Here is a 21,687-nt window from a genome sequence, read left to right on the forward strand (position 1 = left end):
AAAAATCAAAGTCAAAAAATTAAATCAAAAGAACATTTTTATATTTATATCATAAAGTAAAAGAGAAATTAAAGTTAACTTTCCTGACTAAAATCTATCAATGGACAAAATGAGGTTTAAATTATTCTGTTGTTATTTCCACCACCTATTGACACAAAATATTTTAATAAGTAGACGATTCCATCCGAAAAAGACTGAGGCGAAACTTCTTAAGCATATGCTCTGAAATTTTTTATTAAAAATAATTAAATCAAAATCAATAAATTACAAATTTTTTTATATAAATTAAATGTGTATAATTTTAAAAAAATTTAATAAATTTTGATTTATATTTTTAAATAAATATTTTTAATTAAAATATTAATAAAATTTTTTTCCTTAAATAAATATTAATCAAATTAAAATTATAAATTTTTTTATATATTATTAAATTTTATTAATTTATCAATTTAAATTTTTTATTAAATTATTTTATTAAAAAATTTCATAAATTTTATCTAAAAATTTTCACCTAAGGTTTGTCTTCGAAATCTTGATAAGGCCAACTGCAGAAGTACAGACGTCATTTTGTCATTGGCTTCTCAACATTAACTTTAAGAGCAGCGTTGAAAGTGCGCAATATTGATATTCTAATTAAAGATAATTGGTGATAGGAAGTTAGGAACAAGATCTTTGTACTCAGTGACTGGAACTCTATAAAAAGTAATAAAGCGAATGGAACTTGTTATAAAAAGGAATGAAGTAAAAAGGCGAATGGAACTTTTTGTGATTAAAAAGGCGAACGGAACTTGAACTTGTAGGGTTCTGAGGGCTAATAAATAGAACCCAAAACAAGACTTGCTCCTCTATGTGCATTTGCCCGTAGTCATCGAAATGGATATTGCAATCCGAGAATTCTTTCTTTCAAATATTGCATATATCTGCCAATTCTTGCGGTTTTTCTTGCCACCACAGCAACAACTGCCGCGAAATGCTGCTCACGAACAACTCCAAGCAGCAACAGAGGGCCAACCTCAACCAGCAAGGCTCGTTATTGATCAACAAAAGTTTGACTTGTCCCTAGTGTTGCTTGCCTTCTGTCTAAATTCAGCAATTGAAATGGCTCTCCAGGTTTTGCAAACTAAATCGCCCTTTCCTCTGATATTTCACACACTATCTCTTTCAATAACATTTGCATTTGCTTTCCTAATCGTTAGCAGATTCATAAAACATTCCAGATTTTATCTTGCGGCCGATGTGCTTGAGCAAGTTGGTTTCTTCTTTGCCTTTACATCATTTTTCATAGCCATTACAATCCCATTTCTTCCCTGGCTCAAATGTCTGGCCTGGACTATTTATGCTGTCTCCTTGATCACCATTTTGACATGCAATTACCTTCAAGCACGCTTGTAATGCGCTACATGTTGCTGTTTGTGGAACTGGGTTAAAATTTGTAAACCTACACGCTTGTCCACTCTTCCTCTGAATTCTAATGTAGTTTATGTTCTACTTCTTACCTCTCTAATATGAAACAATAGTCTTCTGTTTCTCGCACCATGGAGCAGTAGGCTTTGTTTATAAAAATATTTTTGCAGCAATGAGTTGAGTTTTATTTGCACCATGGAAAGCATAGGCTTAGGAAAATCATATGGGCCATTGCAATAGCCCAAGATCCGGGAACAGCAAAACCATTAATCCATACAAGTACATGTAAAAAAACCAGCGCCCACTACTCAGCCAAGCCAATCCAAGAAATCCATTTGTAAGAGACATGACGCACTTTATCTAGACTGAGAAATCTTTACGATTTATATATTTGTTCAGTGTAAAATATTAAAATTTATATATTTATATCATATTTTATATAAAAATTACATATCATAATTTATATCAATATGAAAATATAAAATCTATATTTTTTAATTTTATTAATCCATATATAGCTATTATTAAAATTTTCAATTATCACTTTGGTGTTATTTTTGTATCATGTTCATGTCCTGTTACATATAATATTTTAAATTGTCAGATTTAGTGAAAACTTGGGTTTGTGAAAGACATACAGGAAAGAAACTAAAATTTTTCAAATATGAATGAATGGTACAAAAGTGTATTCACGTTTCATTTGTATTTTGTACTGTCTTACAAAAGTTTTGATATATTGTAAGATTAATAAGTAATAAATTCCACAATAAAATATTTCAACTAAAGCAAACACGTAATAAGACCTCTAAAGTGCTATAAAGAATCAGAATTACAGTTAGCCACATAGCTCTAGTTCTACAATCACCTTAAATCCCCTATTGATAACATAGTTGTTTTCTTTTGTTACTGTCCTTCATTTGATGGCTAAGTTCAAAGATCTTTCTTTGCATTTCCCTGATGCTATAGGTTTGTAGCTGCCCTGTAGTGAACCCGAATATTACTACCTACTCTTCTTCAAGTCCTGCAGATTTACCCTATTCATCATACACCCATTCAGATACACGATAACGAGAACTTACTTGATCACCTAGGCCTTCTGCCCATTTTGAATCAAGCAGTTCAAGTTGCTTTTTAATCCAAGGAGGATCATTGGGATTCAGCCAGAGAGCTTCACCAGTATCTTTGTGCCTAAAATCTGGTTGCCGTGGATTTTTCTTACTTTTCCTGTTGTCCCACCATTCAAACGGGCTCGAAAAAAATACTTGCCACAAGTAAAGTTGGCTATCATACCTTTCCATACCAGCTTCACCTACATCTTTTAACAGAGAAAGAAACAATGCAAAAGGCATGTAGCAAATGAAGAAATCAAAAACCTCAAAGTTGATAACAGTTGAAGAGTGCTTTCTATAATTTTCTTAAGATTATAGATCACAAACTCCTACAATTGGCCAAACATTATATTTCTGAGATATTAAACATCTGTCCAGCTAAGTGGTGAAGGATACGTATAAATCAACAAAAGAAGCTGTTTTCTAGGTTAGGTCCAGCTACAATTTCACAGCAAAACAGACAACTAATAAACCATACAAATTAAGAATGATAGACAAACATTTGTACCTCGCTTTGCTTGTAATTCCTTGTAATTTTGGCAGGTTGATCTATGACCATGTTGTGCAACATAATTCAACTCCTTTACAATTACCTAAAATAATACATTAAATCAATCCACATAAATACATATTTCCATGAAAAACAATAAAGCAAGTAAATGTATACATCAAAGCAACGGTATACATAACATTGGATTTATCAAGTTAGCTCAATACATTCTATCAAAAGGCAAGGACACCAACATTAACCAAGGCAGTATTAGTTTTATTAAATTCCCTGAAACATGAACAATTGCAAAGAACAAAAGAAGGAACTGTTTGTCCAAGGAACCTCATAACACAATCTGAGTTGTCTATCTTCAGCAGCCTTAGAGTAAGATCCTAAATGCCCTGAAACATAAACAAAATCACCAGGCTTCACATATTTCACACACATTTCCCCCATCTCCTTCCACATCTTCAGTAATATCCTGTTTTAAAAAACCATAAATCCCAACATTAAAATTTCAATATAAAGTAAAAAAAAACTTGAAAAGAAAGAAAGAAAGAAACTGACTTGAACGTGCGATCGGAGTCTTGGGGGTTTTTGACATTAAGCGAAGTGTGAACCCCAAAATTGTCGGCCCTTGTAGTCCTAATAACTTTGAGAGGCCGATCCACTGTTCCTATGAAACTCACATGGTTCCGCAACTTAGGCTGCACTTTGACCGTCGTCGGCCGCTGGAATTTAAGTGCGAGTCGGTAAATCGCGCTACCTCCTTCGTCATCATCGACGAATGAATTCGAGAATCTAGGGTTTGAAACAGCGGATGAATGGAAAAAGGTGAAATTTCGTAGGGGAAATTGGGACGTGCTTCGTATGATTACCGCTCTGATACCACGCGCAATCATCAATTAAACACGTGGAAATGATCAGCAAATGTGGAGAGATTTGCAGCGAAGTCTTTTTTAGCGACGAATTATTCGGCTGGAAGTGGGATTCAAAGCGGTGGAGCTCGGCGGGGCCGTTGTTAGTAATCGTTGCAAATGGCGAAGACACGGTGGAGATTATGTATTGGGTTGGGTCAGATTTGAGGAGAAGCCATTGGGCTGTTGAAAACTCTAAAGAGCCCACAAGGTTTTTGGACAGTTTTTTTAGCTTCTTGCAAGATAAAACCTCTTTTAGGAATTTGTCTTTAAAAATTTTTTTCCTAACTAAACACATAACTTGTCTCTAATTTTTTTAGGTTACTTCTTTTTAAATCTCCACCCATTAATTAATTGGGTAAATGTTTAATTGCTTACCTCTGGATTAAACTTATTATTGATTTCAAATCGATATCAAATGTTTTCGGGTTTGATCAATTCAATTTTTTTTTTTTTAAATTAAGAAAGTAAAACACATGCTCTATTAACTCTTTAAATTGTAACACTTGAAAAACATATAGCACAGGCTGATAAAAAAAAAATCAACTTGACTTGGAAAAAAAATCAAAATTTGCTGTTGAACTCATAAAAAAATAAAAAATTTTAAATGAAAAGTTTTAATTTTTTTACTTTTGTTTTCTTCTTCCTCTTCTCTCATCAGTTCTCTCTCACATCCACTATTTCCCTAATTATTCAATTCTTTATAGCTACCATAACAACAAAAAATATGGCTTTCTGATCGTCTCTGACTTTGATTTTTATTTTAAATAAATTTTTTCTTTCTCTCATCTTTTTTTTTCTTCTTAGACGTTTAGATTTTTTAAAAAAATATATGAAAAAACTTAGATATAATGACTTGACGATTTCCCATTCCTTCCTCATCAAGCCACCTCTCTTGGCCTTGAAATACTAACAGATGAGGAAAGGACATGGGTGAAAGGGAAGTCAGGTTCCATATACATCTTTGTCATATTGACTTTTGCCAAAAAAAAGAGGAAATGGCTTAGGTGGAGGTAAGGGTGGAGTGGCTTATGAGAATTTAGTTGTTTGTCTGAGAAAATGAGGTAAAATATAAGGCAAAATGTAAGGAAATAAAATGAGGTTCAATGATTGATATTTGCCATTACTACGGCATTTTTGGATTGTCATGTGTGACTTTTGGTTGTTAGTTGAAAATTTGATATTGCTTAACAAATGATATCGGTTGTGAGAGAAGAAGATTTTGGGTTGTTTATGGGATATTTAAAGACAAAGAGAAAGTGCAAGGAAAAGAGTGAATAGAAAAAAAAAAATAAAAAAACAATATTTAAATTTGATAAATATCACATAATTTTTATCTATCATCTTAAATAATAAATTTGATTTAATTTGGATAAAACGATACGTTTAGAGTAATATTCTAAATATTTAATGTTAAATCAAGTATTTAGCTTAACTAATTTATTCTTTGTCCTTTCTTTTAATTTTTGGAGTGTTTTCCAAAATTTTATAGACGTGGAAAATGAATAAGAGCTAGTATGTGAATGTACCTAAAATTGATTTTGACTTGGACTACGAAGTTTTCACATGCTTTTGCCCTTTTCATACTTTATCATTTTTGGATAATCCAGAAATAAATAAGAACAATAATAATGAGTCAAATTTTAGTGTTGATGTACCACTTTTTACCTTTTTTTTTTTAAATGGAATAAATCAAAACTCTCCATAGCTACATTTTGAAAGAGTCGTGCACTAACACTTCAACTTAGCTATAAAGCTCCAACACGGCGTATTATTGATTTTGTCAACGTTAACTTTTTAATTTGTTTTATTCTGTATATAATTGATATTTTTTAATTTTATTTGGATTTATACTTAATTTTTTTGTGAAATATTTATTAATAAGAAAATTTAAATTATTTTATTTAATTTGTATTCATCCATAAATTATTGTTTTAAAAAAATCATTTTTTTTTTATTTTCTCTTCGTGCTCTTGGTCAGACGCAAATTCTAAAAAAAGAAAGTAGAAAGAAAATCAGGTATTGACTTTTAAAGAGAAAAATAGAAAGTATATTTGTCTCTGTCATTTTTTCGATTTCTTCCAACACAAGGCTGTTTGATTGAAACCAAAACAAACTAGAAGGCTCAAAAAATTTCAGTTCAAACTGTTTTTTTCAGTCTCTGATTTTTATCTGAGTTGACTGTAACTTAATTTAATTTATTTAAAAAAAAAAAAAACCAAAGTAAACAGGGAAAGAACCGAGATGTTTCCATTGCTCTGTCAAAAGCTCTTTATCTTTTATGCATTAATTTTACACGAGGAGGACGAGATTAACGAAGACACGTCTCTTCTTCCTTTTTCAATGCCTATTTCCCGTAAAACTTCTCCTTCTCTCTCTTCTTCTTTGCCGTCGTCTCATTCTCATCTTCACGACAACAGTTACAATGCCGGTAATTCTTGTAATAACCAAGGCCAACAGCAGCAACGCCGTCTCACGCGTCAGAGGAAGCTCAGGCACGCGACGGATGATGAGCTTGGCTTAAGGTTTAGTGATATCGATCGTTCGTTTTCCTCTCCCGGTTCGCCTGATAGGACTCCTGCAAGGAAATCGAGGTCTCCTGACTGGTTGGAACATTGGTCTTCGTCTGCTGTGCCGAAACCTTTGCCTCTGCCCGAGGTTTTCAGAAATCGGAAATCGAAGACGTCGGGTTCGAGTCCTGGACCGAGTCAACTCGCATCACCTGATGATGGACTCACCTCTTCTGTCGGAAGGTAGCCCTTGATTTTAATTATTTTGTTAGTTTATTTCTCAACTTTTTTTTTACTGGGTAATAATTGAATAGCTCCTTAACTGTTAACTGAAATAAAAAGGAATGATTTGCCAAAAGAAAAAAAGACCGACGTTTGCTGGTTCATGACGATTTTATTTCTTTATTTAGTTATCGTGTTAAATTCCATATATAAACTCATCAATGCAAAGATCTATATTAAAATAATAGATGCATAATTTTTTCCCATTTTAGAAAATTCTTTATTTGGATTGACCACAGTGGATTCATTGTTGTCATTCACTCATAAACTTTTTCTTTTTCTTGTGGTGAACTGGTGGTTGCATATATGTATGTATGTTGAAGCAGGTTTGTTGGCATTAGAAGTATTGCATTTTAATGTGCTGTTGTAATGCTGCTGAAATTATCAGGAAGAGTGCAGATCATGCCGCTGAAAGTACAGCAAAATCATTGGTCAATGTTCATAAGGGATTCTCTCAAGATGAACCTGTTGAAAGCTTTACTAATGGCCCAAAGCCAAGAGTTGCTACAAAGAGCGGTGTAACAAGTTTTTTCTCAACCCCTGCAAGTCCTCGAAGATCAAACACCCAAGATCACTTTTATTCTAATGATGTTACAGGTTCAACCAAATCTTTATTAAGTCGTCGTAGGGGTTTCTCGCATGAGAAAATTTTGGGGAATGTTAACCACAACTTGAGGCTGAATGTTCCAGCCAGGAGTGCTCCAACAACTGCTTTTTCTAGTCCCTCCGTTAGCCCACAAAGATCAAAAGCAGTAGATGTTTTTTCTTCTTCCTCCTCAGGACCTCAAGAATTACGGGGTTTGATAGATATATATGTTCCAGATTTAGGTAGGTCAGCTGCATATACTTCACCTGTAAAAACTGTACACTCTCCTGACCATTCTCCACCACATAGCCCCCGTCTAAATAAAATTTCAGTAGCACCACACCATAAATTGCCCATGGAGAGCCATAAGGAGTGGCTTGAAAATAATACTCAAGTAAACGCCCATCCGTTGCCCCTACCTCCTGGAGCTTTACTATCATCACAATCACCGTTGCCACTACCCTCACCTGTTTCAAATTACATCATAGAAAAGCCAATTGCAACATCAATGATAAACCAATGGCAGAAAGGAAGACTTCTTGGACGTGGTACGTATGGAAGTGTTTATGAAGCAACCAACAGGTATGCCAGCATTGTGAAGCAATTTTTAAAGTGGTTTCTTGATTTCAACTTACCTGACATTTCTTTAATTTTATTATATATTATTTTTTTGACAGAGAGACCGGAGCTTTGTGTGCAATGAAGGAAGTTGATATCATCCCTGACGACCCTAAATCTGTTGAATGTATAAAACAGTTAGAGCAGGTTATCCTCTGAAGTTCTTTAGCTCTAGTTTACATCTTAGCAGCCATCAATTTTACTTTTCCTTCTTCACTATCTGTTGCAATTTTGGGGCTTGAAACTGTCTTAGAACTGCAGTATGATTTATGATCTATTCTCTTTCCCCCCTAAAAAAGGGGAAAAAAAGAAGAGAAGAAGTATTTTTGGCTCAATGAATTTCACTCTTTTAGCTTCTGATTCGTTGTTCATCTAGTGGATTCTAAGCATAGCATCATTATCCTCCAAATTGATCATGCTATAAGCGATTTTTATGGGAAACAGACTGTTGTACGAGGATTTTCTTTTCCATCATGGTTAAGGGAAAGAAATTTTGTCTTAGAAGTACACGTGTTTGGTTTAAGACCATTCACTAAGTTTTTCCTTTTGTTCTGCTAAGCATCTAAGAGCACTTGTTAATGTCCATGAAACCCTTAAGTTAATCATATTTATCTGAGATCATGATACAAGTTTTACACCATGCTTTTGACTGTTCTATTACATGTACTGAAAATGAACTTATTCCTTAATTTCAATCAGATTACTTGGACTTTCAGTTTTGCTGTAAACTTATCTCTTTTAAACCATTGAGAATCTTACTGGTCTTATGTGTTGCAGGAAATTAGAGTTTTGCGACATTTAAAGCATCGAAATATTGTTCAATATTATGGCAGTGAAATAGTATGTGGTCCTTCCGCTTATCCTACACTATGCTTGAATAGATATTTTAATAAGCTTGGTTAATTTGGGGGTCATTCTTTCATATGTAGGTTGATGATCGCTTTTACATATATTTGGAGTATGTCCATCCCGGCTCAATTAATAAATATATCCGTGAACATTGTGGGGCTATAACAGAATCTATAGTTCGCAATTTCACCCGCCATATTCTATCTGGCTTAGCATACTTGCATAGTTCAAAGACAATCCACAGGTGAAAATCATGCTTTATTAGAAGGAATGAAATTTTACATTGCAGCTTAACTTCTTTGTTTACATTTACACTTACTACTTTCGAAATTCAGTGAACCAATAAGCGATGGGGAAACAAACCTCTGCAAAATGTATATATTGTAAAATTGTAAAGTATCAATAGGCCTTCTCTAGTTAGGAAAATTTTAATCCATATTGCAACTATCCAAATGGTTGAATTAGAAACATTTTTGTCAAGATGGGAATCTGTTTTTGTGTTGTAGATTTGGTGTTCCATGTTGACATAAAATTTCCTTGACTTGAATGCTTGTTCATATAGGGATATAAAAGGAGCAAATTTGCTTGTCGATGCCAATGGTGTCGTTAAACTTGCTGATTTTGGCATGGCAAAACATGTAAGTTTTTGACATCCTTTTACTTATTATGGTTTGGTGCAAATTTTATTTCTCTAAATGTTATGTTACCTTTGCATGCTCCTTCAGTGTTAGTTTTTTTTTTTTAATAATTCCTTTTTGCAGTTTTTTTTCTGGTTTACATATGTTATTTGATCACGTCTCAATTTACATGTTTCAACAATAACCATTCTGTGGTGACATATGGAGCATTCTTGTGGTTACATGCTTCAGCACCTGTTATAAATATGTGTAGGGGTTGCTATTGCCTTACATAATGAGAACTTGTTGCTAGTCCTATGTCAAGCCTCTTCATTCAAAGGCCAAGTTTTCTAACCTTAGGCAGGATTCTGCTGTTTCTCTTTAGGGTCATAAATAGCACAAGGATATCAATTGCCACCTTTACGGTTGTTTATCTCGAATTATGCACTCTATCAAGTTATGAAGAAGCTGCTCTAAACTTTGAGATTATGATGATTGATTGTGTTTGTCTGGTGATATGTGCTAAATGACTGTTTAAAAGCTTTCAGTCTAATTGTTTATTTCTTTGTTTTTCTATTTTGCAGCTGACGGCACTATCATACGAGCTGTCTTTGAAGGGCAGTCCCTACTGGATGGCTCCTGAGGTGATTCACATTACAGTAAATTGTACATATTTTTATGATTTCCATGGCTGTTTCTACTCTTTTTTTTTACTTTGTTATTTCTGTTGCAGGTCATAAAGGCTGTCATGCAAAAGGATTCCAACCCAAATCTTGCCCTGGCTGTTGACATATGGAGCTTGGGTTGTACAGTCCTTGAGATGTTTAATGGTAAACCTCCTTGGAGTGGGCTTGAAGGGGTAAGCCTATTTTCAAACTTTTATTTGGGCATGCCTATGATCAAACCTTATTCATCATTGTTTATTGTAGACTGGATTCTTCAAAACTCTGAGCATTCTTTGTTTTCAGAGCCTGATAGTAGTATAATCTCACTTGAATTTAATTCAAGCCATTAATACGCTAGGAAATAGTTTAAATTTTATTCTACGTATCATTGCCTTTCGCTAGCATTCTGTTTTGAAGAAAAACTATGCATTCATTAGCAGAACAGTATCATTTCTCAACATCAAAGGATTTTGTTTAGGAGAGAGCCTGCTAGATCAGAACCAATTTCCAAATTTCAAGAGACAGAAGTTATTTTATTTCATACCGTGACTTTGATTTTGCATCTTCCTTTTTTCAGTGTTATTTAATTGCTCTCAGTTTATTTCTGATAGATTTGCTGTTATTATCAAATGAACTTTCATACGGTTCTGCAATATATTTGTTAATCCAATTTACATGGGATTGAAGAAATTTCCTTTTTTTTTCCTTTTCCAAGAAACACATTTTCTTTGTCCTGGCCACCTCTTATATAGTGTGATTCGATTTTTTTTTTTTTCATACTTTTAACTAAGAAAAGAAAAAATGTTTTTACCAAGGGTCTTATGTTAATGTTTTGACTGTCAATTTGTATCAATCAGCCTCAGGCTATGTTCAAGGTTCTGAACAAAACCCCACCTATACCAGAAGCATTATCTCCAGAAGGAAAGGATTTTCTACATTGTTGCTTTCAAAGAAATCCTGCAGAGCGGCCATCGGCAGCTAAGCTACTTGAGCATCCTTTTGTACGGAACTCAGCTGATCAAAATGGATCGGTCCTCGTGCAGGCATTTTCTATAATGAATCTAACAGTAAGCATGAACCAGAAGTTTTTTGTTTTGGACCATTAATGAGCTCCAAATAACATGGTCATCTTGCGCTGAAATGCAATTATCAATAGTACACTAATACTATGTCTATGTTCACATAGGATAAATCACATAGTCCGAGAAACTGCTCTACCCATAAACTTGTATTGATGTCTACTTCCCCAAGCACAAGGATCACGAATGGGAAATTACCATGTAATAGGTATACAATGTGCATATTCACACTGATGTGGAACGAGTTTGATCCTTCTTCACCTACATTCCACCCTGGACTATTCATCTTTTAAATATTTATCATGCATGACTATTTGATCTGGCTTCAGGATATATAATTTCTGTTTTCTTTCTCTATCTTCCTCAGTGAGACTGGTCAATTAGGCTATGCCAAAACCATAAACTGCGCTGCGGCTTCTCATCATTCCCTCTTTTCCCCTCTTGAGGTCTCCACTCATACATCTACAACAAGACTGATCCATGGTTCACATAGTTTCAGCCCTTCTTCACATGTTTCCAGCAATATGCCACTTGGTGCAGTGAACAATCATCCATGTGCTCTGGGGCAGACTCAAGGAAAGGAAGTCCCACAAATCTGAAACTTGTTTCAGATAGATAGGTACGAGAGCAAGGCTCCAATGTGGATACCTTGGAGAAACCGGCATTTATCTAGAAAAAAAAAAAATCCTGTGGGGTTTCTAGCGGAGAGTTTTTTACATTACCATCTCGGGCATTTGTGATGAGCGCATTTAGCATAGGTTAAGCTGATACATGTACTGTAAATACGGGGCTTCTTAGTTGCTAAATCCTCTTAGCTGCTTTTTGTAAGCTGATAATTTCCTCATTCTTTTTCGTTCAGGTCTTGTATCAGTAGAATGAGTTCATCTATAGGTTTAGTAGGCTGTAACTTTGAAAGAATCTGTAGATACTTGATCATGTTTTGTTAAACTGAAATTCGTTTCCTCTGCTAATATCATTGATTTCTTCTAATTTTTGGGCCAAATAACATACGTGTTTTGAGTTGTTTACCATATTTAAGCATGCTGTTTTTTACGACTGCTGGAACTTGATTCACCTGTGGTGCAGAAAAATAACTTCGACACCAACCAGCAGAATATGATGAAAAGAATATTTGTTTGAGCCCTTGAAAGACATCATTCTACAGGCTGAGCATACTAAGAAAAAAAACAAAAACACGGTGAAAAAGACACCAATCCTTTCTTTCTGCCCTGTTCAAATCAAATCTATTCGAACAGAGACGAAAAAGGGTTAAGGGAAAGGGAAAGAGGAAGGATTCAGTTTGGAAAGAAGAGAGGATGGCGGTTTCTCTCTTTACCTCAGTGGTGGTGACCATCGGTTGGCTACAAAAGGAGAAAGATTGGCAGAGGTGTTCACGTGCTGCTCAGTGAGAATTAGTGCAAGGATTGTCTGAATTGGATAATTGTTAAGGTTGTCATCCATGGTTTCTGACACTAACCAGAAAAAAAAGTACTGCAAAAGCTCGTCGACGTTATTGAAAAGGGCTTCTCCAGGAAAGGTTTTGGACTTTCACCTTCCCATAGATTCCCACTAACTTTTTGTTATTACTTTTTTCCATTTCCTCTCGTCCTTTAACTGTTTCAAGACAATATTGAGCCAATCTGAATTCCTATTCTCCACCTCCATGAAAAATTTAAGGAAAACTCAATCAGGTGATTGAGGTGAGTAAAACTACATTCAGGTGAGTAAAACTCAATCAGGTGAGTAAAACTCAATCACTGCAGCCTCCTTCCCACTCGCTAGTGCTGATGCAAAAGCTCAATGCTCTGCCTCCACCTGTTCTTCGGGACTCAATTGTTTTATTTTCAACTTCAAGTTGCTATTTTGACTAGTCCCAGCAGCCAATTGGGCAGGATTAAAATTATTAACCCATGAAGCAGAGGATTTCGGAACTGAGTTGAAGGTATTTAGAACAAGGGATCCAAGATTCTGCATAGAATTGATTAACCATAGACCTTCAAAGGTACAAAGGTTAGGACTTTTAGGCTGTTTACTTGCATCCCATGGCCATTTCAGACAAAACAAGTTTTGTTTGGGAGCAGAACTCATCTTCTTCTCTAATTATCATTTTTTTATACAATAATATAGCCTCCAAAATGGGTCTTTTTATTTATCCAAAAAAAAAAAAAACAAAATGGGTCCTTTTTTATCCTTTTTGCACACAACGGTGGAATCCAAGATTTAGAACTAATATACACTGCATTTGAAAAAAATAGAGTTCATGTTGTGGTTGCTATTACAATTAAAAAAATCAGCAACACAAACTAAAACGTATTAAAAAAAATACCAAGGGAGGCAGTATCGCAAAGTAATCTAGAACACTTACCGCTGAACACTTTCGAAACTCAACTCCCGCAAGAACCAAGACACCGTTAATGGGATGGGTGCAACGTAAGCCGACAAGGATTTCTTCAAATTTTCCATGGTCTTTTTTCCTTGGGCCGGGCTACCTTATTGCCTTCCATGGACTTATTTTATTTCATCGGCCTAAAGCTAACCCTTTTTTTGGGTTTTCGGCCTTGAAATTGAATAAAGAGTTAAAATGTCGTCTCTGAAAGTCCACTTTAATAAAGTCGGCTCTTGACATTTTTTTTTAGTGAACAGATTTCAGTTAACATTCAACCTCTCAAAGTAAGAGTTAGGAGAAATGCCGCCGGTTGACCGCGTGTCAGGTGTACTTAAAACCGGTTTACTAACCAACATTCAGTTGTATTTGGATGACTTTAACGGCCCCCTAATCATATCCAAACCCTTTTGTTCTATCTCAAAATGGACATCCACCGAATTTTTCATGACCAATTGTTGCTCTTCAACCCTTTCAGATGACAGTTACACCCTTCCCCTTTGGCTTACATTTTTCAAAGGCAATGAGAATGCAATTTTCATCATTCTATTGGATAGTTTCAGTGAAGTTAATGAGAAAAAGAATTAAAGCTAGCTTCAATGAAGTTACCTTAGTTTGAAATTGTGAAAATGTTGAATTTATTCCCCTTCTAGAGATAGAAAAAAATGTGATTCTAGAGGAGGATCCTGTTGAAGAATACTGCCATGTCTCTCCTATTTAAAGCCCCAACTCGTTCTTCCGTTTTCACCGGCATCTCTTCATCCCAATTCCCAAGCTAGGTTTTTTCATTCCCACTAGAGAAACTTGAGAACAAAATGGCTTCTTCTGGCTTCAGTGCTAAACAAGTTATCCTCTTGGTAGCTGTAGCTGCCTCTCTTTTGGCAGTCACTCAGGCTGCAACCGTGGTCGTTGGAGGCTCTGAAAACTGGCGCTATGGCTACAACTACACTGAGTGGGCGGCCAACAATGCACCTTTTTACTTTGAGGACACCTTAGGTTCATACCAACCAAACCATATTAAGTTCATGAGTCTTTGGTTCCATTTTCTATGTTACTCATGTTTATTTTACCATTTGTTGTATAACTTGTGCAGTGTTCAAATATGAGAAAACCCCAGCTCATAGCGTTTACTTGCTGCCAAACTTGTGGAGTTACTTGACATGCGATTTCAGCAAAGCAAAGCTTTTGGCTAATCCAACACAAGGGCAAGGTGATGGCTACAAATTTGTGCTAAACCAATGGAGGGTTTTCTACTTTGCTTCTGCTGAAGGTAATGACTGCAAAGATGGGCTGATGAAGCTGATTATTGTGCCTTGGCCACGTTATTAAAATCCTTGATACAATCACTGTGCTCGGCTTGAAGCCACTCCATCACATGGGAGAGGACCATCAACCTTGCTTGAATAAATATAATAAAGGGTCATCACTTGATCATCAGTAATAAAACCATTCTATGTTATTATACATTTTGTTTTATTTTTCCGTTCGATTGGTATAGTTACAGGAAATAAATTGGTGAATTGGTGTTCGTTTTTGTTAAAGCAAAGGTGTTGTATGTTTCTTGTTATTGAATGGATATCAGATTTAGTTAAACTAAAGAAAAAAGGGCAAAAATGTTTAACCTCACTTTTGTAACGGGAATGAAAGAAAAATCAAAAACTTTTTGCCACTTTTGCCATATATTCATCAGAAACATAATAAAATGACAGGGTTTGTCACAGATAGAACATGCATATCCTGACAATCAAGTATAATCAAATCCTATATATGCCGGTTCTGTAAGTGGAATCCATAAGTAAATTCAGGCTTCTACCCCAAAACAGAAACCACCTTACTTTTGCCCTTCAATTCCTAACCTGCCTAACCTCAGAACTAAAGCTCAGCTTTCGTCATACGAGGTCCAGAATGTCAAATTTTGTTTTGTTTTGTTTTTTTTAGTTATAGATAATGATATAATTTAAATTAATTAGAATAAAAAATTTTAAAAACAAAGGTTAAAACTTATAAATAAATTCACTTCTTATCTATCCTTTAACAAAAAGATTACCCGGGCCACGTCTCCTTAGCAATGATGCTTCTTTTGACAACAATAGGGACCATTGTTCATTGGCTGTACACCGTGCCTATAGTTAGTATGCCAAGAGGTAGAATGACAGAGATGGAACCAAAATCAATAGATCATTGATTTTATGCTCAAATTTGATCCGTGCAAATGTACTTGTAATGGCATTTGGCAAAGATTGTCAGTTCTGGTGGAGTGTCTCCTGACAACTGATTACTTATCAATTTCAAAAAGACCTTCAGATATGATAAAATTAGAGATTTATGAATATTAGTAAAATATCCTTTATCTTGTCAGGATTCAGGCATAACATTCTTGTAATGGAAGTTGTTTTAGCTTAAATCAGATACCAAAAAATTCAACGTTTTCACAATCTGTAACTTGTGTTCTAAGATATTTTTGTCCTCCTCTAGAACTTTGACCCCCATGAAATAAAGAGCTTGATTCCCTTGAAATTAAGGTTATTCCTATTCACACATCTTTAAAAATTGCGTATTGGATGTATATCATGAGTGCAATAAATATAATTGAACCTCTGAACTTAAACCAAACAGCTAGCACTGAAAGCTGCTTCTCTTAAAAACTTTCTTTTTGGCCAAAGGCACAGGGTCTTGGCACGTTTAAAAATGCGAGCCTTGATCAAATAAAAAAAAACCAAAAGGTGATGCTGTAAAGTGGGACAGAGCTTCGATTGAATCTGCTTCCAGCCTGATCGAAAGAGAGTGCGCCCTTCTCTTGCTTTTTCTACCCTTCTATCAAAGAAATCCTCCCCATTTTTTCATCAGGCAAGGTCCACCATTCTTTGAACTTATGTGGGTAAAGACACCCCAGATTTTAGCATGCAGAAAAGATGAAAAATGTGGGGTTAGCATGTTTTGGCGCTTTTTTATGTTTGCTGCCAAAGTTAATTTGACTGAGCTCGATGCATCCAAGTGAACCACTAAAAGCATATGCAAAGAGTTCAGTGAACCTGAAAATGAATGCTTGACACAGTAAAATTCCATATCCAAAGCTCAATGTGGGACAGTGGAGACTGCTGTTTTGTACAATTGAATTCTTATTCATTTGCATTTCATTCAGGAAAAAGTAAAGCTTTTGAGTGGTGAAAAAAACAGCTTCCTTTTGGTCTACAGTTATTTCCAATTTGATGTAGTGGGGAGTAGGAACCAAGCCAAATACAATCAGGATTTATTGTTGTTTTTGGTTGAACAGCATCTATGAGTTTTTTTCGGGTGGGAAACAACCAGCAGCTTGCTATTTTCAAATGTTCCTCCCAATTGTACTTTGAGACAAAATATAATTAAGTTGCAGTGTTTTTGCACTTTGAGCAAAAACATTAGTACTAGTTTGTCTTTCCAGGTGATCACAAACTACAGTACAAATTCCATAATTATTTCTATTTATAACTCTGGGAACTGAATTTAGGGATAAAACAAAGGTGATGATAAGGGGGTTTACATACATCGATGCTAATAAATAATCATTTCAATCCTTATCATTGCATTAAAGAATTTTCAGCACCACTCACAAGATCTTTATTTATTTTATTCTAATCCTCAAACAACAGGTATAGTTTTCCCCCAAAATTTTCTATTTTTCAGCAACCAATATTTCTGTGTTTTCCCGTCTGGTGACAGGCTGAATTATCTTGGAGAGTATTTTTGTTTAATGCCTCGAGCTCAGGCATTCATTCATAAAATCTTACATTTCTTCAAAGTTTTTTGCATTTAAAGAAAAAAAAAGAAAGAAACAAAGATGATCACCAAATGAACACCAAAGAAATTGAAAACAGGAAACACAAAACATATTGCCTTGGCCAATATTTTCCTTTTTGGTCTTAATGAAACCCTGATGTTTCAGCTGATAATGTTAAGCTCATGTACTCTCTCACTTCTCTTGCTATCACATCTCTCAGCACATCCAAAAACTGACCGGCCGACACTCTATCCTCTCTCCTCCTCCTCTCCGCCACAACTGCACTTCCATTACTACCAAAACCACTACCAGCCGGAGCAAGAGTCAACGCCGTCAACGCTTCCTCATCCATCATCAGCCCCGCAGATCCCAATGCACTATCACCATCCAGCATTTGCTGATGATGACTCTGTATGATCTGTTCCTGTTGGTGTAGCAGCAGCTGCTGTTGTTGTTGTTGAAGCTGTCCTTCTCTTGCTCTCCTCTTCAACGTCGAGTTCCAATGATTCTTCACAGCATTATCAGTCCTTCCTGGAAGCAATCTAGCAATGGTGGCCCACCTGTTACCATGCCTAGCATGAGCAGCCAAGATGGTCTCATCCTCAGCATGAGAAAATGGACGGTGCTCAACATTGGGGCTGAGCTGGTTACACCATCTAAGCCTGCAAGATTTCCCAGATCGACCCTTTATATAACGGCTTATCAAAGACCAGTTCCTAGGTCCATATCTTTCAACAAGGCGAGTCAAAATCCTATCCTCCTCGGCACTCCAAGGACCTTTGATCTTCTCGGCTTTGTTCGAAGCCCTTGCAGAGAAAGATGACTCTGAAGAAGATGTATCAGATGATGATATAGAAGATGAACACCTATTCATTGCTTCCATCTTTTATCACTTACCCATTAGAGATCAGTAGAAGTAGAAGAGAAATGTGTTTAAGCTTTTGCTTGTTATTTGTATATAGAGAAGGAAAGGGAGGTGCATGAACATATTAGGCGCCTAGCATGTTGAGAAGGGGGTACTTCCAGGAAACTGGCTTTTACAAAGTTGGTGGTGGGTCAAGTATAGACTAGAGAGAGAAAGGTTTGTGTAGATGCTCATCCCCAGGCATAGTACTATTACATCATTTTTCTTTTATTTGTTCCTTGTGTTTTTGTCTTGACTTGCCAGTTTACCATTTTGGGTCTAATAATCCAATTCAAGTTGAAAATTGAGAAGTAATCCCTACCGAACTCTTTTTCCCTTCGAGTAAAAAAAAAAAAGAGCTCTCTTCGTGAATCTTGATGCAATTTAATTATAGTTATATAAAATTTCAAGGTTTTTAAAATTATTATGGTTTTAGCTATGTTTTATTGTATCAATTATAAGATTTCAAGACATTCACTTCATAAATTGTACTATTTCTACAACAATATAAAAGATTTTATGCGTTATAACAATTATTTTTGTTGTACCAATCATATGATCACGGATAAGAGCTTTAAAAAAAATACTTTTGCATGGCAAAAATTAAATTTAAATCCCACAACATTCTTTCATCTTAATGTACTTTAAAGCACACACAAAAAAAAAAAAAGGAATAATTTCTACAAATAGATAAAATAAGGAAAACTAATTAGTTTTAAATCATGGATCTTTGCATCTGATTTTGAAGAGACCAACTAAAAGTTTAATACTATATATAATTTCATTTGACTTATGTTATTTTTTTTAACATAAGAAATATATAGAAATAATATACTAATAAAAAATCACAACCTTATAAAATCATAAATTTTATCAATTTATAATATAAAAGTATAAGGAAACAAAATACATCAAATAAATAATTTTATCTAAAATTATGATCCATGTTCTTTTAAAGAAACAAAATCTTCAAAAATTGAATATGAATTAAGGTAATGTTTGGATAAATATTTATAAAGGAAAGGAAATGAAAGGAAAAGAAAATTTTTTAAAGGAAAGAAAATGATATATGTACTCTTTATTTGGATAATTAAAATTAATAAAATAAACAAAGGAAAAGAATTCTAACACTCATTATTTTATATAAAAAGTGAGAAAGAAAAGAAATGATTTATTACAATAAAAATTTTCAATTATAACATTTTATTGCTTATGATTTTAAAATACTCTTGAATCATAATATGTTTGCTATCTTGTATAGCTTCACATTACTATTATATCAGTGATTTTTAATCAAGTGAAATAGAAAAAATATTTTACAAACATACATTGATGGATTTTTTGGCTATTGTCAAAATTTCAGCACACTATCACTTTAACAATGTAATTATATAAAAGTTATTAAATATAGAAAAAATAATTACATAAAAACATTACATCTCATTAGCTAAAAAAATATGTCTATTCATATTCAATCATTCATCAAAATTAAATCACCAAAAAATTATAAAAAAATTTTATATTGGAAGAGACATGTGAAACTTACTTAAAAAACTAGATAGTTTTAAAAAAGTTAAAGAAGATTGTGATGTGGTTAAGTTTTTTTGACTATATTTTTAATATTAATAAAATGATGGATGTAATAATATTTTTATAAAAATAATTATTTTTTTTAATTTTCCTTTCTTTAGTTTTTCTCTCAAATTTGCATATAAAAAAAGTGAGAATTATAAGGGAACCAAATGTTATTAAATTTTCACCTATTTCATTTCATTTAAATTAAAAGTTTATCTAAATAAATGAAGGGTTTTTCTATTTTCATTACTTTCTTTTATTTTTCTTTCATTTCTATCCTTCCCTTCCCTTCCCTCCAATTCAAACATAGTGTAAATGTTTCAACAGTTTTTCTTTCAATGTTGACCACCAAGTTTTCTGAACTAAACTTTCTTATTAATTCATTTGATAATTTAAAATTAAAAAATTTATATAAATAAATCAATTATTAATATTATATTTTTAATCAAATACATATAACCCAATTGAGTAATTCATTTTAAAAGTTAATATAACTTAACTTGAAATTTTATATAATCACCTAAAACTAAAAAACCAATTCCAGCATGAATCAATCTATCATGTAAAATACCTTTCCAATTATCCATCCAAAATTGTTTTTATTCGACCAAAAACCAAATCCATGAAGTCATTTTTAAAAAAAATTTAATATCAAGTCATGTTGGTTGCTATCTAACCTCTAATTATATTAAAATCTATAGAGTCATTGTAAAATAAAAAACTATCAAGACAGTCATTGTTATGTATAAAACATTAACAAAGTATCGAGAAAAAAAAATTATCATATTGAGCTAAAAGACAAACACAAATATATTATATAAAGATAAAAATAAACTAAGAAACTAATCTTTAACAATTTTGTTATATATACTTTTAGAAAACTAAAAAATTAAGCGGTAAATCAGAACAAAAAGAGCTTAAAGAAACTTTTTAGAATAAAAAAAATGTTACAATAATTAGATCAAAGAAAAAAAATCTAAATTTATTTATTTTTATCCAATTGAAAGTGTAAATTAGAATTTAAAAAGTTAAATTAATTTTTTTAAAATTTGTATAATTGTAACTTAATATTTAAGATAAATTAATAAATATTAAATATTTGTGAATAATGATTAGTGGATAAAATAAATAGATAAATTTTAATATATTTTAATATTTAATCTGTGGGGGCCAATTTAAATTTATTTAATATATATAATATAAATATATATATATATATATATATATGTAAAGGAGAATTTTCAAAATCGTGGGGGCATTGGCCCCCTCTGATTTAGCTAAATAGCCGCTCATGCTTTTAAATCCATGGCGAAAATATTCATGAAAATGGGTGAAAAAAGTGAAGTCGAAGAGCTCGTTAATCTTGATATATTATCATTAATTTTTTTAAATTTTATAAATAAAATTAAATGCTTTTCTTAATTAATAAATGTATGTGATAGAAAAATAATAAAATCATTCTCGTACAGAGACACGCTGGCAGTAGCGGTTCTTATGGGCAGCGTTTTAAAACATGACTATAATTAAAATTAAAAAATTAATAAAAATTATCATAATTATAATTAAAAACTTATATTAAATAAATTTTATTAAAATTAATATTTAAATTTAACTGATATATTATAAAAGATGCAATAGAATCCAAACTTAAAATCCAACGGAGTATGATTCACGCGCTGGCGAAAAGACAAGTAAATTGGAGTCCAGCAATGTGAACGGGGATTGATATCAGCCGCTTACGTGGCACCATTGATAAGACTTACTCTTTTTTTTTAGTTTTATGGTGGGCCTGTGATTGTGTAAGTTTTGCAAGAAGCAGTTGGGCAGTTGATATTCCAGCTGGCAACCAGATGACATGAGGGTGGGCCCAATTTGTCTCCTTCCAACCCATTTGCCTGTCGGTTTGGTCCTGTTGGAGTCTGGCGGATTTAGAGCCCAACTC

General features: G+C 33.6%; 4 protein-coding genes and 1 pseudogene across 6 annotated transcripts; 2 read left to right on the forward strand and 3 right to left on the reverse strand.

Moving 5' to 3' along the window:
* Positions 1-2,077: 2,077 nt before the first annotated feature.
* LOC111315406 (protein OSB1, mitochondrial-like) lies at positions 2,078-4,042 on the reverse strand. The gene is made up of 4 exons (XM_022917091.2): positions 3,571-4,042; positions 3,346-3,484; positions 3,022-3,106; positions 2,078-2,719 (listed from the first exon to the last, which is right to left on the reverse strand). Exons 1-4 carry the CDS (start codon positions 3,903-3,905, stop codon positions 2,439-2,441), a joined length of 840 nt encoding a protein of 279 aa, XP_022772826.2. The 5' UTR covers positions 3,906-4,042; the 3' UTR covers positions 2,078-2,438.
* A 2,172-nt stretch (positions 4,043-6,214) lies between these two features.
* On the forward strand, positions 6,215-12,116 carry LOC111315404 (mitogen-activated protein kinase kinase kinase 5-like). Of its 3 annotated transcripts, none has more exons than XM_089749188.1 (11): positions 6,215-6,673; positions 7,039-7,880; positions 7,976-8,063; positions 8,694-8,756; positions 8,846-9,009; positions 9,328-9,403; positions 9,967-10,026; positions 10,116-10,241; positions 10,905-11,114; positions 11,234-11,334; positions 11,494-12,116. In XM_089749188.1, exons 2-11 carry the CDS (start codon positions 7,069-7,071, stop codon positions 11,723-11,725), a joined length of 1,932 nt encoding a protein of 643 aa, XP_089605314.1. In that variant the 5' UTR covers positions 6,215-6,673; positions 7,039-7,068; the 3' UTR covers positions 11,726-12,116. The 3 variants fall into 3 exon arrangements, with proteins under 3 accessions (XP_089605314.1, XP_022772824.2, XP_022772825.2); XM_022917089.2 differs by having other exon boundaries at positions 7,101-7,880; XM_022917090.2 differs by lacking the exon at positions 11,234-11,334 and having other exon boundaries at positions 7,101-7,880.
* Positions 12,117-12,553: 437 nt separating this feature from the next.
* LOC149513023 (uncharacterized) lies at positions 12,554-13,301 on the reverse strand (annotated as a pseudogene).
* Positions 13,302-14,208: 907 nt separating this feature from the next.
* On the forward strand, positions 14,209-15,076 carry LOC111314829 (uncharacterized). The gene is made up of 2 exons (XM_022916441.2): positions 14,209-14,505; positions 14,603-15,076. Exons 1-2 carry the CDS (start codon positions 14,325-14,327, stop codon positions 14,836-14,838), a joined length of 417 nt encoding a protein of 138 aa, XP_022772176.2. The 5' UTR covers positions 14,209-14,324; the 3' UTR covers positions 14,839-15,076.
* Positions 15,077-16,945: 1,869 nt separating this feature from the next.
* LOC111314830 (uncharacterized) lies at positions 16,946-18,639 on the reverse strand. Its single transcript, XM_022916442.2, has one exon. The coding sequence runs from the start codon at positions 18,147-18,149 to the stop codon at positions 17,409-17,411; it is 741 nt and encodes a 246-aa protein (XP_022772177.2). The 5' UTR covers positions 18,150-18,639; the 3' UTR covers positions 16,946-17,408.
* Between the last annotated feature and the right edge of the window lie 3,048 nt (positions 18,640-21,687).

This window comes from Durio zibethinus, chromosome 20, assembly GCF_047325235.1.
Source record: "Durio zibethinus cultivar Kanyao isolate XHJ-2024 chromosome 20, ASM4732523v1, whole genome shotgun sequence".
NCBI lineage: Eukaryota > Viridiplantae > Streptophyta > Magnoliopsida > Malvales > Malvaceae > Durio > Durio zibethinus.

Excerpts from the sequence above, each read along its gene's own strand:
- LOC111315406 (XM_022917091.2), bottom strand. The coding sequence starts at position 3,905 with ATGATTGCGCGTGGTATCAGAGCGGTAATCATACGAAGCACGTCCCAA. Across the intron at positions 3,107-3,345 it reads AACTCAGATTGTGTTATGAG|GTAATTGTAAAGGAGTTGAA; the intron begins GTTCCTTGGACA and ends GTATTATTTTAG. Across the intron at positions 2,720-3,021 it reads GGAATTACAAGCAAAGCGAG|ATGTAGGTGAAGCTGGTATG; the intron begins GTACAAATGTTT and ends CTCTGTTAAAAG.
- LOC111315404 (XM_022917089.2), top strand. The coding sequence starts at position 6,264 with ATGCCTATTTCCCGTAAAACTTCTCCTTCTCTCTCTTCTTCTTTGCCG. Across the intron at positions 9,404-9,966 it reads ATTTTGGCATGGCAAAACAT|CTGACGGCACTATCATACGA; the intron begins GTAAGTTTTTGA and ends TCTATTTTGCAG. Across the intron at positions 11,335-11,493 it reads GGGAAATTACCATGTAATAG|TGAGACTGGTCAATTAGGCT; the intron begins GTATACAATGTG and ends TATCTTCCTCAG.
- LOC111314829 (XM_022916441.2), top strand. The coding sequence starts at position 14,325 with ATGGCTTCTTCTGGCTTCAGTGCTAAACAAGTTATCCTCTTGGTAGCT. Across the intron at positions 14,506-14,602 it reads TTACTTTGAGGACACCTTAG|TGTTCAAATATGAGAAAACC; the intron begins GTTCATACCAAC and ends TAACTTGTGCAG.
- LOC111314830 (XM_022916442.2), bottom strand. The coding sequence starts at position 18,149 with ATGGAAGCAATGAATAGGTGTTCATCTTCTATATCATCATCTGATACA.